The sequence below is a fragment of the Melospiza melodia genome, chromosome 10 (assembly GCF_035770615.1).
Source record: "Melospiza melodia melodia isolate bMelMel2 chromosome 10, bMelMel2.pri, whole genome shotgun sequence".
Lineage (NCBI taxonomy): Eukaryota > Metazoa > Chordata > Aves > Passeriformes > Passerellidae > Melospiza > Melospiza melodia.
In genome coordinates, this window is record NC_086203.1 from 19,818,225 (window position 1) to 19,836,234 (window position 18,010).

The 18,010-nt window shown below is 49.5% G+C and overlaps 1 protein-coding gene and 1 long non-coding RNA gene across 3 annotated transcripts in view; one reads left to right on the forward strand and one right to left on the reverse strand.

Moving 5' to 3' along the window:
- The window catches only part of LOC134422560 (uncharacterized), a 28,217-nt gene extending 20,300 nt beyond the window's left edge, over positions 1-7,917 (reverse strand). For both annotated transcript variants that reach the window (XR_010028842.1, XR_010028843.1), the window contains exons 1-2: positions 7,779-7,917; positions 3,479-3,986 (exon numbers count right to left, since the gene is read on the reverse strand). This is a non-coding gene — a long non-coding RNA (uncharacterized LOC134422560). The remainder of the gene's footprint in view (positions 1-3,478; positions 3,987-7,778) is intronic.
- Positions 7,918-16,345: 8,428 nt separating this feature from the next.
- On the forward strand, positions 16,346-16,984 carry DNAJB8 (DnaJ heat shock protein family (Hsp40) member B8). Its single transcript, XM_063164305.1, has one exon. It carries the CDS (start codon positions 16,346-16,348, stop codon positions 16,982-16,984), a length of 639 nt encoding a protein of 212 aa, XP_063020375.1.
- The last annotated feature ends 1,026 nt before the right edge of the window (positions 16,985-18,010 follow it).

Here is an 18,010-nt window from a genome sequence, read left to right on the forward strand (position 1 = left end):
CTCTTGATGTGGACCCTAAATCATTTACAAAGCTGGTGCATCACCTGACATGTGCAGCTCTGGCATGGCAAGAGCAAGGGAGGAGCACCTCCCGCACAGAGTGAACTGAGCAGGGCACTCCTGCTGCTCAGGAACACGCTCCCAGGGGCTGGGCTGCCTTGGGGTGCTGCACCTGCCTGCTCCCTGCTTCCCCAGCCTGTAATCAGGCTCCTCAGCTGTGCCACTTGCCTGGCCTTATGCTCTGGTACACAAGAGTAGCTCCACCAGCCCAGGAAAGAGGTTCATGTGGCAGGACAGAGAGGTATGACAGGGAGATGCTGCTGTTTCTCTGCCAAGACTTGTCACCCAGCTTCAACTGAACATAACCTCTTTAAGCTGAATCTTAAACATCAACACAAGATACCCAGCACTACTGTAGCACACACAGTTTTTTTCCACCACTAGAGTCAAACTGGAGCTCACCTGTAGTGCATGCACATGGTCTGCTGGATACAAACAGCTTGGAAACAGCTCTTTCAAACTTCTCCTTTCCCTGCAGCTATGCTGATCTGTGTGCCTTACCCAGAGAGATGGAGTAATCAATACACAAACAAACTGCTGGACTAAACAGGGCCTGTGGGGACAGGGTGGTGCTGTGGACACAATCCCTGGGGTTTCTCTGCCTGGGCTGAGGAGAAGGACATAGACCCAGCAGCTGACTGCACAATGCCATAAGCAAGACATCAATCTCCAGGGCTTTTTCCACTGTCAGTTATCTGCAATCCTCCTTCCTGCCCCATCAGTTGCCAAAGTCAAATGGTACCATGCATTCTTGTTCTGGTCTGGTTCTTTTCTCTTTCTATACTCCATCATCAAGAAGATCTCTTTTTGCCCTTCTCATGCCTCCCTGTGACCCTGCCACCTGCCTTGCAGGAGCACCAACACATCCCATGAATGCTCTGGGCATCACCAGGTGCCTGGCCTGGTGGCAAGAGCATGGAGCAGAGCACAACTCAGGGCTGTCTGCTGTCACAGAGACTGACCTGGAGAGCAGCAGATTGGCTCCATGCTGAAAAATATCACTGTTGCCCCCTGCTCCCAGTGTTTTGACAGTCAGCTTGATGATCTGGGTGTGTTAACAGTCACCCAGAGCCCCACCAGCTCCACTCCACCCTGTGCCCACCCCAGGCATGCGCTGTCTGCCTGACACTGCCTACAAACTCTATTAGCTTTGTAATTAAAAACAGCTGTAATCTGATCAGGTGGAGATCATGATTACAAAATGAAGGAAGCCATTAGCAGGAAATGTTGTGGTTCAGGCAGACATCAAATCAGTTTAAAGAGATTGGATTTCATTGTTTTTATACAGTTACTCCATTACTATAATGCACTGGGTCCATTTAAGCGGCTGGCTCGGAGGAGTGCTCATAAGGCAGTAGTGACATCTATGTGAAATGAATGGCATAAACTGCAAACTCTGAGGAGATAGTGGTGAATTTACACCCCTGCCTCTGCGGGGAATATCAATGCACCCTGAGCTGCTGGACTGGGGCTTGTTGGGGGCTGGTTTTCTCTCCTCTCTCTCCAGCCCCCGTTGGTGTTGCTGGTGCCTCTGTGGGACTGAAAGAGCCTTCCCAGCAGGGATCAGATCCAAGGGCCATTCCTCTTCCCCCCCAGCCACAAACCAAACCACGGGTCCAGTTTCTCAGTAGCAAGGTGGAGTGAGAACTGAAACCACAGCAGCCACATCGCTTTGCTTCCTCCTGGCCTCTTCACCCCTGTGTAAACAGCAGCCAGTCAGGACAAAAGCAGGAGAGTAAAATATTTAAGTTCTCACATGGGATGTTGCCCTTTTCCTCTCTTTTCCCCCCACAAAAAAGGGGAAGCAATCTGTGTTTGAAAGCATCAGACTGGTCCAAGAGCACTCAGTCCAGTGAGGTGACCCAAAGGCATTGCCATCAGGAGGGGCTCTCTGCAAAAGCTGCTGCCTCCTGCTTTCCATTTAGTCCTGTCCTGAAGCCAATAGCCAAGATAAAGCTGAGGTGCCTGAAGGAAAACCTACATCAAGAGGCTCAGCATGGCCCCTGACTTCTGCAAGGCTGATGGTGGTGACTAGAGGAGTGAGCAGGGTAAAGAGTGGGAGTTTTTACAATATTTTTACAATATTTTTACAATATTTTTGCAATATTTTTACAATATTTTGTGGGTTGCACAGCACCAGTGGGGACAAGGCTAGTGAGTTGAGTTGCCATGAAAAAGCATGGCCAGAAGCAATGTGAGGGAAGGGCTGTGCTCCCCTGATTTCACCCCATCCTTTGTGCCTGTGAGTTCTTCATGCTCCAAACATTGGTAGGACAATTGGTGCCTTTAATGTGTCTCTAGAAAAAAGCCCCCTGTAGAACCATGTGGGTCCATTTGTTTCTTCCAAGCCTTCCAGCAGGAAAATGGGCAGGGAAACTCATGGTGGAGCTGGTAAAGGGTCTAAGATGAGGAGAGTGCTAAGGAGATGCAAACATGATGAGAGCTAGCTGCCAGAAGAGAACTCTGACCATCCCATGGTCCTGCCTGAGCAGCAGAAGGACTCTCCAGGCAATACAGAATACAAACACCCTCTCTCCTTGCCAATCTACTCATCAGTGACAGAGACAAAAAGCACCCTCCAGACAAATGCTCAGGCTGCCTCCTGCCCATCGTGGCCAATCCCAGCACAGGGAGCCCCTGCTCTGATCAAAATGCTCTCGGTATTGCTAAAGCCCTCTTGGCTAGAAAATGGTTCTGTCATTTTCATACGAATCCTGTTCCCACACAAACAGGCAACTCTTTCCTTCCCTGCCACCACTCATTGCCTTCCTCTCCTATCCACCCCCTCCTCCTTTTCACCCTAAACTGTATCAAATGAATCAAAGCCCCAGTAAATTATGTTTCCTTTGACCTGCTGGCAACAAGTTCAGCCACAGTACATTAAAAGAACAGAGGCTGAAGTTTCCTGGTCAGTGAAGGCAGAAGCAGAGGGGGAACTGCAGGCCTTTTTGCTGCATTGCTTTTTCCTTCAGAAGTGACATTTTCAGCCAAGTTCAGTGGGTACTCAGTACCAAGGTTTGGGGCTCAGCCCGTATAGGAAAGGGGAGCTGGTTTCTGAACAGCCCCACAGCTGCATGTCCTGGCTGGGTGGTCTGACCCAGCACAGCAATGGCATTGCCTCCCACCACCCATTTCTGGAGATAATGGGCTGGACAGAGGTTAATGGGGGCCCAGGGGAAGTGGCAAGGGCAGGAGACACAACACAGCTGGGCTGGCTGAATCTTTGCAAACCCCTGCATGGGTGCAGCTTTGCTCACTGGGGTTCACCGTGCATGCTGGGCTGATCACAACCTCCCACAGCCCTCCCCATCCTGATGGTTTCCCCAGGCATGGTCTGTGCTTTGGAATTCATGATGTTACATGGGCAATCAGAGCATCCTCACCTGGTTTTGGGTTTGATTGCAAATGACACCCATACCTTTGCTGATGACGGCTCCTTAGGCTGCTGCTTGCTGCAGGGAGGAGACACGGGCTGGTAAAGCCAGCAGGTCATGGATTTCTTTTGGGGGAACTTTGTGGGCTCTGGATAAGACAACTAGTGCCCCAAGTTTCTAGCTAGTTGTCCCTGGTGTGTCTGAAGCCATGATGCAGAGGATGCTCAGCATCACTGCAAGCCTTGGCACCCTGTGCACAACAGCCCGTGTTGAGAAGGGAAATGAAACTGGAGAAAAGTGTCTGTGGCATCTCTGGCATTTACACACTGGCTCCAAACAAGATGATGGACATAAAGCAATGGTGAATATTGTGTTGCCTGTAGAGAAGCAGAGGTGCACAGGGTCTGGCTGTCATCTCACAGTTTGTGCTCTCGTGTCCTGGCTGTTCCTGCCCTGACTCAGGCTGGTGTCACGCAGAGCTCGCAGTGCCCTCCCCTGAAGCCGCTGTGACTGCCATGCCAATCCCCAAAGAAGCGGCATCCAATCTGGAGCCTGTGAAGACATTGCCAGGAAAATAAATATTAGCTAATATTTTTAGCCTGTTCTTGTTCAGAGAGAATTTCTTTGTGTCCTTCTGAGGAGCTCGCTGGATCTTTCATCAGTTTGTTTTTCTCATTAGCCGGCATAAGCTTTGTTCTTATTTAATAAAGATTAGGATCTGCTGCCTCCAGCCCTCTCTTTTTGCTCCTCCATCAGGCCCACGAGGGCTCAGGCTGCAGTGACATGTTTGATGCTGGGCCACGGAAGTTGAAATGTGGGACAGAAGCTGTGCAGGGTCTCACATTTGCTTCCCTGAAAAGCTCTGTCCCACACAGCTGCACTCCCACACCCTCTGCAGAGGGCTGCCCTGCAGCAGGAGTAGGGAAGGGGATGGGGCTGATTGGGAACTGCTGCTTGGATGATCCAGAGGTTTCCAGGCTCAGCTGGCTCAAAGCATTGATCTTGGTCTGAGCCATCAACAGAATGGGGGAAAAACAGGGAACAACTGATACAGCCCGTGCATGAGTCTAATAAAATAGGAGGCATGCCATAAATGGGGCAATGGCTTCTTCCAGCTTCAGAGGTCAGAGAGATGTCAGACAGATCTCCCATCCCTTTAAATATAATTGAATTCTCCTAGTTATCAGTAAAGTAAAATAGCTCCTTTCTTTCTTGAACGGAATCATTCTTCAGAAAATTATGACTTTAAAACAACAGCAGGTATGAACCAGAAGGAATTTCATGAACTCCCAGAAGGCAGTGGGGTCTTCTGAGTTTCTGGTCTCTGCTGACAGCTCCCACCACTGTGGGCTGCTCTGGTAAGAATGCCACTGCATCCAGCTGGGATGGAGGCTGCTGTGTGCCAGTGTGGCTGCAGAGCACTCCAGGGGCAGGACCAATGCCACATCCCTGGGACAGGGATGGCAAGGGGACGAGTTGTGCCTGTGACGAAGGCAGGACCTATGTCCCAACTCAACATCTTCCTTATTGTCTCCACTGCCAACTGCACAGATGAGCTGGGCTGTTGCTCTGCACCTCAGTGCAGCTGTCCCTGGAGCTACAGTATGTTTACCTGGTAAGAAATGCTGTGGTTATTTACTTGTGGTAACATATATAACTAGGTTAATACAGATCCAGTGCTATTAATATTACGATATGTTAATATGCTTCTTTCTTGGAGATTTTTATTAAAAAAAAAAACCAAAAAATCTTCAAACACCCACTCTTGGTATGGAGACTCCCATTCCAGGAGGAGAGCCAGTTTTGCATATGCGTAACTTAGAAGGGGATGAATAACTTCATGGCCAATAACATTTATAGCTCTGCCTTGCACAGGGAGATAAGGGCAGAGGAACGCAGGGCTCCAGGGCAGGAGCTGTTTGCTGAGAGGGGCCGGGAAGGAATCCAGTCCCCACCCTGCTGGAGCCTTACCTGCGCCCAGGTGCGGCGGTGGCGCCGAGCCCCGCCAGCCCAGCAGCAGCCGCTGTGAGGCTGGATACCAAACTCCCAGCTCACTCTGGCATGGCTCAGGGGGAGGAGGAAGGGGGGATGGAACAGCAGGGAAGGCAAATTTTAGAAATACTTCTTGAACAGTCACAGTTGTAAATGAACTCACCCTCACCATGTTTGTGTCACTTGTGTTTGCTGCCTGGGGCTATGTGAGAGCACAGCTTTTCCTGGCACGACAGCTCTTGGAAAATCAGCTTCCAATCCATATATGATAGTATTCATGGAAACCACAATTCTAATTTACATGCACTGGTTTCCATGCCAGAAACCATGCTGCTGTCCAAGCTGGCCATAAAATGCTGTCCTGTGACTTCCCTGCCCCATCACAGCCAACCAATTCACTTAAAACCCAAATATTTTCCAGGGACTGTTTGCAACCCACGGCCTAGAAAAAGAAAACTTTCCCCAAATTCATGTGGTGGCTCAGCACTACAATTGTATTCAGGAGGCTTCCCAATAGGTATTTTCCAAGACACCACAAAAGCAAAACAAATAAACCCTTGAGAACTAAATCTTTCAGATACAAAATGTTTTAAACATTCTTCATTCACATTTTCTCCCTTGTTTTCTCAAGCACTTGACACCTTGCTATAGAGCCATACAGGTCACCAATATACAGGGAAGAACCTGGCCCTTTTACACCCCTTCTGCCCCGGCCAAAGCCAGGGAGAGGTTCTCCTTCCTCTCCCCTTGCTGAGCTCAGCCCAGGGTCCTGCTTCCTCTGCTCCAGCCACTGCTGTTCCCTGTGCAATGGAGCAAAGGTTGGGGTGGCGGAGACAGAACCCTTAATAAAGATAAAATCTATTTCTAATGTCTATAAAAACCAAACCCAAATTCCCAGTTACTTCAACGTGAGCTGTGGAGATGGGGTAATGGAGAATGGAGTTATTTATTAATAGAAGGGCATTTCAATAGAGATCGGAGGAGGTGATATGGGCCAAATGGAGGCATTTACAGAAATAATGCTCAAGAGGTTTTACCCAGCTTGGCCAGGTGTCTCACTACTGTTACTTAAGAGCAGTTGTCTTGCTTTCCCTGAAAAGAGCATTTTTGGGGAGCCGTGTGCTCCCAAAGCCCTGCTATCACTGAACACATTTACCCCAGACCTGGCTTTCTTTTCCATCTGGAAGTGGAACCAGAAGAGCAAGCGCGGAGGGGGGTCCCACCCCTGCTGGGTTTTTGGGAAGCAGTGCGATGCTGATACACCTCCCCAGCTCAGACCCTCCCACCGCACACCCGGCGCGGGGCAGAGGAGCCGCAGCCCCTCTGGCACACTCCCTGCCTTTACCTGCCTGGGCAAGGAGCCCCGGGGTCAGGAGCCTTAAAATTGCGTGAGACCCCGCTCTGATTCCTACCACTGCCTCCCACAAAATGCAAAATTTCTCTCCCTAAATTTCTCGCCGAATCCTCTTTAACGCACACCTCTGCTCTTGCTTGGCAAGCAAACAGCGCCGAAATTCCCACCTGCCTCTCCCTCATCAGCCATGCAAATAAAAACTGCTCCGAGAGCCCGATGGCCAATTCCCCCTCTGCTCTGGCGGGGAATGACAATTCACAGGGGTCTTCAGGGAGGGAGGAACGCGGCACAGCGTGGCTGCGTGAGGCAATCAAGCTTTCCCACCGCCCCCCGTCCCCGGGGAGCATCCCAGCTCCTGCTGTGAGGAGCCAGCAGCGTTCCTCCCCCACCTTGTGAATCCCCCTTGGCGGCGCTCCCCATCCCGAGCCCTGGCATGCCCTGGGAAAGCAGCGCCCAGCCCTGGCTGCCCCTTCTCCCTTCTGCCCCTGCTCCTCTGTGCATGGAGGAGAAGGGGAAATGTGCGTTTCTTAATTGATTTTGGTGAAGAAGACGGGCGGCCGCGGCACTGTCAGATTAATTAGTTCCAGCGCTGTTTGCAGTTATGAGCCGCGTTAAGATCAGTGGCCATTGCGTTTTGGTGCTAGGGAGTGGCGGGGGAAGAAGGTTTTCTAAGTTTCTTTGCTCTGGTGGCTTTCTTTAAAAACATAGAAGAAAATAAAAGAGAAAAGAGCCCCGGCTGCCCGCTCTGCCCCAGGGCCAACTCCTGCCCTGCTGCAACACAGAGGATGGGGTTAAAGTGGCTGCTTCGGTCCTTTGACATTCTCTGCTCCAGGCTGGACAAAGCCAGTGCTTTGCTGCAGCTCTGGCCAGACTATTCCCTCCTTGCAAGGGCTCCTAAGTGTCACCCCGGTGCCACCCCTGCCAAAATGTGGTGGCAGCACCAGCTCCTGCATCCCTGCCAAAGCGCGAAGCGAGGCAGCCAGACACACCAGTCTCACCTCCGGAGATGCTTGGCCCCTTTTGTCCCCTCTTGCCCTCTCCCCTCAGAGAGCAGAGTGGGCTGAAGACTGGAGGAGCCTCCGAACCCCCGGGTGCGGCTCACGGGGCTCAGATCCCTGATTAGATGCGAGCGCCTGCTGCAACCTGATAAGGCGGCAGCGTCTGCCGGGGAGGCTCCGGCAGCGCCCCTCCAGCCGAGCCGCGCTATTGTTCGGCAGATATTACCCTGCACCCTGCTTACATCTGGATATCGATAAGCGAGCCTGTTTATGCATAAACACAGTACAACATGCAGCCACATACCTTTGCATTCCTCCTCCCCTCCCTCCCCTTATTCCTTTATCTCCTCCTCATCTGCTTTTGCCTGTTAAATGTTATCTCTGCTCTGCCTTCAGAGCCCAGTCCTGGGAAAGGACAGTTCTGGTGGGTCACACATACGGGGTGCTGAGGAATGGCAAATATTTCAGGTGAATTTCCAAAGTTTTCAAGGGTCTGGGTGGAGAGAAGCAAGGGAAGACACTTTTGGCAGACCACAAAACTGCCAAATAGAGCCCAGCCAGGGTAGGAAAAGGCAGCGTGGTTTGGCCAATATACACAGAGTGTTCCTGAGTCTGCTCAGACAGGACCTCTGCCTCTGGGTTTGCAGCCTGAGCCTCCTCTGCCCAGCCATGCACACAGGCACCCACAGCCCTACATCTGCACAGGCTCTTGTGATAAGAGTGCTACATCTACTGCAAAAGCAAAAGAGCAGGAATGTGGGTGTTACAGTGATTAAAAATTATTTAAAAAAACCCAAAAACCAACCCAACCTCTCCCTTTTCTGTTCCTCATTCAGTAAAAGAAGGTCCGAGAAATGAGCTAGCACCAGGGGTACCAAATACCACCCTCAGCACCTATGGCTGCCCCTGCAGACCAGAACCATCTCTGAGACAAAACACTGCCAAAACTGTGTGCTCGGGGCCTGGACCTGGGAGATGGGAAACATCCAGCAATGCTGTTGGGGAGAAACAGCATTCAGAGAAACATGTCAGGAACTCGAGGACTTGTCTTTGCTGAAAGGCTGGTGTTCATTGCTGCAGGTGCTGCTCTTGGCCCCTGTGCTGGACCCTGAATGTGAGCCCTGGTACTCAGAGGAGCCTCAGTGCTGCCCCACTCATGCCATTGGGGCTGGGGCCTGTGCACAGGGGGCTGCAGGGCACTGTTTCTCCAAAAGCAGTCTGAGGCTCACCCTGAGACAGCCAAAGCACAGCCTTCCCAAGAACTGACCCCTGGACACTTGTGCAAGGACAGGGAACCCACTGCCAAGCCCATCCCCTTCATGCTTACTGTGTGCTGAGGGCTTGGTCCACTGGGCTGGGAAGAAAAGCACCCCATTGCATCTTCTGGTGTTCTCCCAAGATTTGTCCCCACCTCTCCTTGCTCAGAGTATGTCATCAGCTCTGCCCTCAGGAGGACAGCAGGTTGGCACTGGGTGTTACATCCTCACATAAGGGCTCCCAGACCAAAAGCCATGTCTTTGGGATGGGCTGGGTGAATCCTAGAAGCAGGCTGGTTTCCAACTCTCCATCTTCCTATAAAAAGATGGAAAAGCACATAATGCCAAAGGTGCTCACTACACTTAGGCAATTTATCAAGGAACTTTGTCCTGGACCAGCTGAGTGACAGCTGCAACCCAGTTGTACAAACCCAACCACAACTCACCTCAGAATCAGCCTGACACATTAAGCCCTGCTCAAGAAGCTCTCCTCAAGCCCTCAGCCCCAGGGTAGGGGACACATGGGGGATAAGTGGAAAACTGGGGGAGACACTTCTGTATTGTGTAGCTCTCTAAAAGCTCTATCATTCCCACTCTGGCATTCTCCACTCAAGAAGTGATGCTGCTTTGACTGATTCCTCGTATGGGACAAGGTGGCCATGCAACCCCTGCTGCCCACACACAAGGACACGGGTAAGAGCATGGAGCCCCTGCAAGCACCAAGCAAGGACACTTGGACAGCAGGTAAATGCAAGCAAGTGGCTCCTCAGTGAGGGGGGGACTGTCCCTCCTCCCAGGAGCTCATCTTCAAGGACCTGCACTCGTTCCCTCCCTGCAGTGAATGCCAATACAGCTCCAGCACTAGTGCTGGTTTCTGGGCTGAAGCAGCAGCAGGGTGTCCACGTCTGTACATAAGCAGCAAACTCCCATTGTGCTCAGGCAGGACAGGGTCCCTGGCCAGTGTGTGCTTGTTTCCAAGCATCTGTGCACACACACACACACACAACACACATATGCAACGTTTTGGGAGCCAGGCAGGGCAGAAGGGCTCCCTGCAGGGCGTGGGTTTGAGCAATGGGAGCAAGGGCAAGCTCGTGAGCCCAAGGCAGTGTGGCTGCACCGCATGCAGGCTCTCTGGAATGGGGCTGTATACTGAATTTATGAGCTCTTAAGTCATCACATTTACAATTTGTGTTCTCCAGTCTTTTAATCTCAGCAATAAACTCAGACTAAACCTTTGCTGAGGCAGTGTGGAAATTTCACTGTTCCCGTCAGCCCTATGTACAAAGTGCCCATGCAGGACCAGAACACACTTGCTGATGGCTTCAGTGTTCTTACCCAGTTCCCATTCCCATTAAAGTCATTGGTCAGTCCCTCACCTGCTACCTGGGTTGCCCAGGTCCCCCTTGTTGGATGTGGGTTATATTATAAAATATGGGGGCACAAACACTTATCATCCCTCCTGCATGTCTGTGTGCACATCACCAGGACCCTCACCTAAGCCTTGTACCACTGAGGACTCCCCCCTTGCCCTGCAAACCAGCACCACTGGTGCATTTTTTTACCTGTACAGAATTGCTTTGCTTCAGAGGTCCACAGCAGTAAAACATCTCCAGGAGGTTTTCTGCTAGAGAGCTGGCTCTCAACAAGGACTAGTCTGCAAATTGAGCACCTTCTTCATTAACAGGTCTCAAACTGAGATGAAATAAGCACCAATAAACCTACTAATGGAGTCAGACCTTCCCTGCTTGGATGAACCTCACACTTTCAGAGGGTGGCATCATTTCTGCAGAATGCTTGAGTGGCCTCAAATAACACACTGAACTGTCAGGCACAAACCCAAGTGATGGCGTGAGCCAGCACTGAAATAATGAGAAGCTGATCTACAGCTTTTCCCCTCTGGTTTATTAAATGAATGCTCCACATACCACTTCCCACTGACTGGAAACAGGGAGAAAATCCCAGAACAGTAACTCATCATCCTTTCTCTCCCTGCGAAGATTCAAGGCTGTGGCTATGTATGGATGTTGTGAAGTGATATAGTTGCTGTGGCTTCAGGAGTCACCACACATCAGCTGAACTGTGCCATCTGACCGTGCTCCCAGCTCCCTGCAACTGGGTGGTAAAACATGTTCACTCATGATGGGGCTGGAGCAGGTACACTGGCGGGCTCCAGATAAGCATGCTTTGCTGATAAGCAGTACCTCATTAAGCCCCAGGACTCAACGGCTTGCAATGCAATCCTTGCCCCAGAAGCCTCTCCTCTTTTCAAGTTGTAGCTCTCAGTCATGGAACAAGCAGCAGGAAGCCCCTCTGGGAAAGTGGTCAATATTGGATGAGTTCCTGTGTGTTACATGGAGAGGATTTAGGGCCAGAGACCATGCCAAAGAGGGGTGGTGGAAGGACCAGCCAACCGTGTTGCTGAGTACAACTTCAGCACAGCCATGTCTGGAGAGGATACTGCCAATGACACGTGGAGATGATCCAGTCAGTGAAACCAAAGTGCTCTGAGCTCTGCTGGGGTCAGAGTCCATGGACATCAGTAACAATAGCATTTGGGCTTTCCAAGACTGAAGCAAGGTCCAGCCCTGTATATGGGGCACAATCTAACATAAAAAACATTCCAAGTTCCTTCTTGATTCCACTAAAGAGGACCAGGCCTCTTTGTCTTCATATCTCAAAAAATAATGTTTTTTTGAGGTTCCTGCCCTTCCCCACTACCATTCAGAAGAGATGGTTGTCTTCTTGCCTAAACCTTGGTTTAGTTTTAAGCCCCATCCTGAGTCCCAGAAAAGCTGGAAACAGACCCAGCTCTGTGTCTCAGCCTCTGGGGGTCTCTTGCAGTCAGCACTCCCCAGAGCCACCCCATGTCCCATCCCAGATCCAACCTCTGTGCTTAGCCCATTGCATGGGATCAATGCACAGGACATGCTGATGCTCCCTCCTGTTCAGAGTGGGGAACTCATGTAGTTTAAGCCTTTTCTGCTCAACAATCACATCTGCAGAAACAGCAGGCAAACTCCAGACCTCCTGAAATAAGCGCCAGGCACCTTCCCTTCTCCAGTGCTCCACCCAGATGGGATGGGAGGTACACACATTCAGGTTGGGTTCTCCTTACCTAGGTGTTGCACTTGTATTTTGAGAGGTGAGGAGACATCTTCAGGGCAAATTTTCTTTTTATTTTTCAGTCTTGTTCTGAAGTCAGGCAGGTTCCTCTGTTCTGCCCCAGTGGGAGGAGGGCCCAGCGTGCCCATCCCTGGCCATCATCCCCAGGAATGTCACTCCAAGGCCGAGCACAGCGTCACCCCCAGCAGGGCTGGCCCGCAGGGAGCCTTCTAATGACAGCTTGACTGGTGGAGCAAAGCTCGACTCATGTTTGTTTGGATAGTCAAAGGACTTGGAACAAATGTCTCTGACTTGGTTTAGATAAAAGGAGCCCAGCCTTGTCACAGAATCAACAGGGCTGACGAGAAATCACTTGTGTAGACCTCCTCTGCCCTCAGATCCTTTTAAAACAGAAAAGACCACAATGACAACAATAATAATAATTATTCTTTAGGTTGGAAAATACCTTTAAAATCACCAAGTCCAACCGTTAACTCACCACTAACCCACCACAACCAGATGGCTTTTAAATACTTCAAGGGATGGTGACTCAACCACTGCTGGTTGATGGGCAGCCTGATCCAGTTCTTGACAGTCCTTTCCTTGAAGAAACTTTTCCTAATATTAATCTAATCAAAATAGTAATAGAAAGGTTTTTTTCACAACTTGGAGGCACTCATTCCTTTCTGGACCAGGGCTCACTGGGGTTCCAAGAGCAAGATCAGGGACTGGGGCTGCATGGTTGCGATCACCTGTCATCTGGGTGAGAAAAAGTTTGGGACATTTTGCTACATGGTGCTTTCTGTTTTGCTCCCCATCCTGACCTGGCTGACAATCCCTGCCCTTACAGATCCAACGTCTGGCTGGGAGGGAAGAGAAGGCTGGACACGGCAGTGCCTGGAGTGGGGAACCAGGGGGGACATCCACATCCAGCTGGCATACTGAAGAATGAAGGAAAAGGAAGGAGGGGGCGGGTAGAAAAGAAAATCCCAAAGATCCTCGGATAATAAGCACCATTAAGGTTAGTCTGTCTCATGATTGTTTCTTATTAAAAAGAGACTGTACTTTATCTGTGCAGGATATGCTGTTTGGATGAGGGAATTAGCAGAGTGACTGCCTCCATATCATCTAATTAGCAAAAATGTTGATAAGCAGATACAATCACATATGATTAGGATCCTTTTAAAAAGCCACTCCATTAATTAAATAGACAGAAAGGCTGCCTCCAGCCCTCGCGTGCCACTGATTAGAATACAAATATTTACACTAATCTCACCTCCATCAGCCATGGGACACTTTTGAGTATTTTTAGTGACATCAGATTACTATTGATTTTCATCCCCAATGTCAGACCATTTTGTTAGTATCTGAAAGTGCTGCCTTCAGTTTCGGATGCTTTAAATCATGTTAAGGGTTTATCTTAATGACGCTGCTGATAACCACTGTTCAGGTCACTCGTACTTTCTCTTCAAAGAACACAGTCTGGGCGGGCTTTTATTGTTTGTACTTGAGATTTAAGATACGAAAAACATTTCTCATTTCAAAGCCTTGGTTTCTAGGGATGGGGCTGCCAGGCCAGTTTGGGTCTAGTTACTTGATGTGTGCATGTCTCATTTCCCTTTCTCCCTACCTCTCCTTGACCCTCTCTTTTTTCCTTGCAGACCCTTTTGGCCCTCAGCAGTGGCCTGTCTTGAATGGCTGCTAATCACTGACGCCTGCTGCAGGCAGCAGACAGACAGGCAGTGAGCATCCTCCGTTTGGGGATGACAGGAGAAAAACACTCCTTACTTTTCAGCTGGGTAGGATGCACTAAATCCAAGACAGATAACCCAGTGCGCCAGCCAGTCTGAGATGGGCTCACAGCATCAAAAGCAGGCAGGGGAAGAGACGCTTTGCAAAGACACAGCAAAAGGCAGTCACCTCCCTTCCGTGCCCAGCCCCACTCCCCTAGGTTGATAACAGCCCTGGGACCCTCTCCAACAGACTTTTCTGATGTCCCATTTCCCCTTCTGGGTAATAGAGAGTAGGAACAGCAATCCTTCTTGAAATTTCTGCCAAGCATCTGCAAAAGGACCGTGCTGGCAGTGGCTAGAAGCTGCTGGGGACTTGTGGGTGGTAAGCTTGGATCACCCTCAAGTCCAATGGACAGTCCTTAAAGATCTAGTGCCTTTTGTGAAGATTTCAAGCGTAAGACTACAGTCCAAGTGAGCGATCAAGTCTTAGCTCTCCCCTCAGTGTAGAAGACCACTTCAGGGTGTTTTGGGAATGCAAAGAGCCCTCTGAGCTCAAATGGGCTGCAGCAGCTTGCTGTTGGGCCCAGATTACTTTTGCCATTTCTACAGAACAAACAACATCCAGCAGAAAAATAATTCGTGTGGCACAACCTCCCTGTAATTAAGAAGACTTCTGTGCCAAAGGGGGCAGAAGCTGAGATCTGTCCAGTGAGGTGAGCCCACAGGACCATGAGCTCCTCCAGCCCCCAGACCTGCACGGCCCTGCAGCAACCTTTGCTGCCCAAGTCTGGCAAGCACCTCTGTGCTGCTGCCCCATCACCGACCAGTGAGAACACCAGCAGGACAAATACCTCTCCCAGCATGTGTCAGCTCAGTTGCCTTCCTCCTTCTGTGATATTGCTGTCTCCAGGCTGCCATGACTGCCCCTTGCTTTCAGAGCCCCCCCCCCCCCCAGTTGTGTGTCAGGACAGCAGCCAGCTCATACGCTGTGCACATGCTCTCTGGTCTGGCTGGCTCCTGACTTCTTCCCAAAGTGTGGGATAATGGAAAAGAGGGCAATGATCTGCAACATATGCTGCTATTAGTAGGTGTTTATGACATTGTGTTACAGACAGATGAATTCTCATTATTGGCACTTCCTTGGAGATCTTCTTCATGCAATGTTTCCCTCTGAGGATATTGAATTTCCCACCAGAATGGCAAATCCAAGGAATAGAAACAGATGCAGGATGACCCTAGATTCGATTGCCTGTGTCAAGTTCCTGGGCCATCCCTGTTGTACATGCATACACACCTTGGGACAGGTATCCAAAAATGCACATAGAACAGAGGCTAAGGTTGGTAATTCTGGGAATTTAATTTACTACCAACATGAAAATGAGGCTCTTCTGAAAGGGTTAGGCTTGTCTATAATTTCAGAAATATGATGTCCATCTAATCTTGATTTTAGGAAAAAATCCCATTCAGGGTTTAAAAATGGCCACATGGGGAAGTTCCAGTGATTTGCTACCTTCAAAAAAAGGATGTGCAATGTATTTTGAATTTAAATTTTGCTGATGATACCTTCCACCTGCTTTGTCTGGGAGCCTGAAGATCCTGTGTCACTGAATTGCTGTTCCCATGCAGGTTCTTGCTGGCATTGAACTCTTTCCTCAAGTCTCTCACTCCAGAGCAGATTTTCCAATCCCTTAGTCACATTCTATGGGCTTTCCCTGGGCTTTCTCTGATTTATCCACACTCTTTCTGAACTATGGGTAGCCAAACTGCAGCTTCCCTATAACTGCTGCCATAGGGAATTATGTCCCATGGATAATATGACCTGACTACACCACACTTCCCTGGATTGCACACGAACCCACACTGTGTATCTGAGAATCCCACTGCAGGGTGGGTTCAGGCAAAAAGTAATCTGACAAAGTCATAAGGGTGGGTAAAACAGTGAAAGACATTGCCCAGGGAAGCTGCGGATGCCCCATCCCTGGAAGTGTTCAAAGCCAGTTTGGTTGGGGCATTAAGCAACCAATTCTAGTGGAAGTAGTCCCTGCCCATGGCAGGGGACAGGGATTAGATGGCCTTTTAAAAAGGTTACTTCCCACCCAAACCATTTTATGATTCTATTGCACTCCTGCATCACAGCTGTGTCAGCACAGTTACATCCAGCAGCTACAGCATCATGTGCATGATCTACATTTACAAACAGAAGGCCAGTGACAACCAACTCACCCTGGAATGTGGTCAGGACAACAGAGCCAGGATTGGCTGAACCCTCTCTGAGGTCACAATCTCACGGTTTGTGAGCAACAGGTTTGAAAAGAATGTCTGTGGTCAAGCAGCTCTTGCTGTCCTTGCACTGCAGCAGGGCAGAGCAGCTCATGGGGTGGGCTGAACATCTCTCTACCCTCTGCATGCTGATCAGCTTTGGTAGGAGAGAGAAAACCAGGCAGCTTCCAAACAACCCCAGGTGTCCTCTGAGATGGTAGATTACTACAGGGTCCTTGGACTGCAAAAAAATGCCTCACAGGATGCTATCAAGAAATCCTACCACAAACTGGCACTAAAATGGCATCCTGATAAGAATCCCAAAAACAAGGAGGAAGCTGAGAAGAAATTCAAAGAAATTGTTGAAGCATATGAGACTTTGTCCGACCCTCAGAAGCGATTGTTTTATGACAAGTCTCTTGATGAGATCAGAATCCGCAGAGAGAGAACTCCGACGAGTTATAACAGCTTCTTTGACCCTCAACATGGATTCTCCCATCAAGACGAGTTCTTTGGAGGCATGTATCCATTTTCATGTATTTTCTTGAACCCTTTTGACATCAGAATCAATGGTGAGAACTGGCAGACCAGCAGTGGAAGTAGAGGAAGGCCCAGGGAGCCGTTTGTGCAACGGAATTCATTCTGTTCCAGCGGGCACCCCACCACCTTCTTTGCTGAAAACTCATCTGGGCCATATGGTCTCAGAACAGTGATAACCACTACTGAAGTGATCAATGGCAAGACTGTCACCACCCGGAAAATCTTTGAGGATGGGCAGGAGACAAAGGAAGTGGAAGAGGATGGCCAGCTGAAGTCTGTAATAATCAACGGGAGAGACTACCTGAATTCCTAATGTGTCTGCAAGCATTGACTGCAAGCTGTGGGACAGTGCTCTCATAGCTCAACTGATGGGATTTGCTTCAAGAGTATCAATAAATGCTCTTGACACAACCGATGCAGACTTCTCAATGGCTGGGAAAAAATATGTCACAGGTAAAGATACAGTTATGCTAAACTAAAGAGTGTGAGTCCACAAGGCCTCAATGAGGTGCTAGATAGTGATTATTCAGTAAATATGTATCACAGGTACATGTGAAAGCAACCTTGCTGGTTTGCTAAAGAGACCAAGTTGATTAATAGAGCAATAGGAGACAAGCTGATTTGTGGACACGTAAGAGAGCCCTATAACAAGCAGTAGGTTCCCCTCCCAGTCCTTGAGATGCCAAAGTTTACCAGCTGGACGAATAAAGCCTTGTGTGACTCTCATACACAACCCTAAGTGAAGAATATCCTTCCTACTTTTGGTGTATGAGAAGATGTATATCCACTGAAAAAAGGTTTTTATACATGGGAAGAAGGTTGGCAGGAGTCAGTGGGACATGAAGAACCTAGAGGAGAGAGAATGGCATAGAAAACAACAACAACAACAACAAAAAAACAAAAACAAAAACAAAAACAAAAACCAGGGGAAGGAAGAAAATCATTCCTTCAAGTGTAAAAGAAAATTGGGGCTTCCTTGAGAATGCCCTGCAAATTACGATCAGAGACCCTGATGGAAGTACTGCATAGCTCAGGGGCTGAAATTGAGCAGGGAAAAGGTGAATTTGGCTCTTGAACTGGGACAATCTATATTCCCTCTCTGCCTGAAGTCATTCAAACACAAAGAGCTAAATTCAAACCATGAGCCAACAGATTCCAGGGGCCTGAGTTGAGCTCCCTCTTTGTGCAAAGCTGGATGTGAAGACTTAGATGATGCTTTACCATCCTTATTGTCTTGCTCACAGCTGCAAGAGCCAGTTCACAATGCATTTCTTGCACAGCCTGCCAGCATGCTGTTCTTGTCCTCCACTGAGCTACAGAATGCACTCCCCATGTTTCC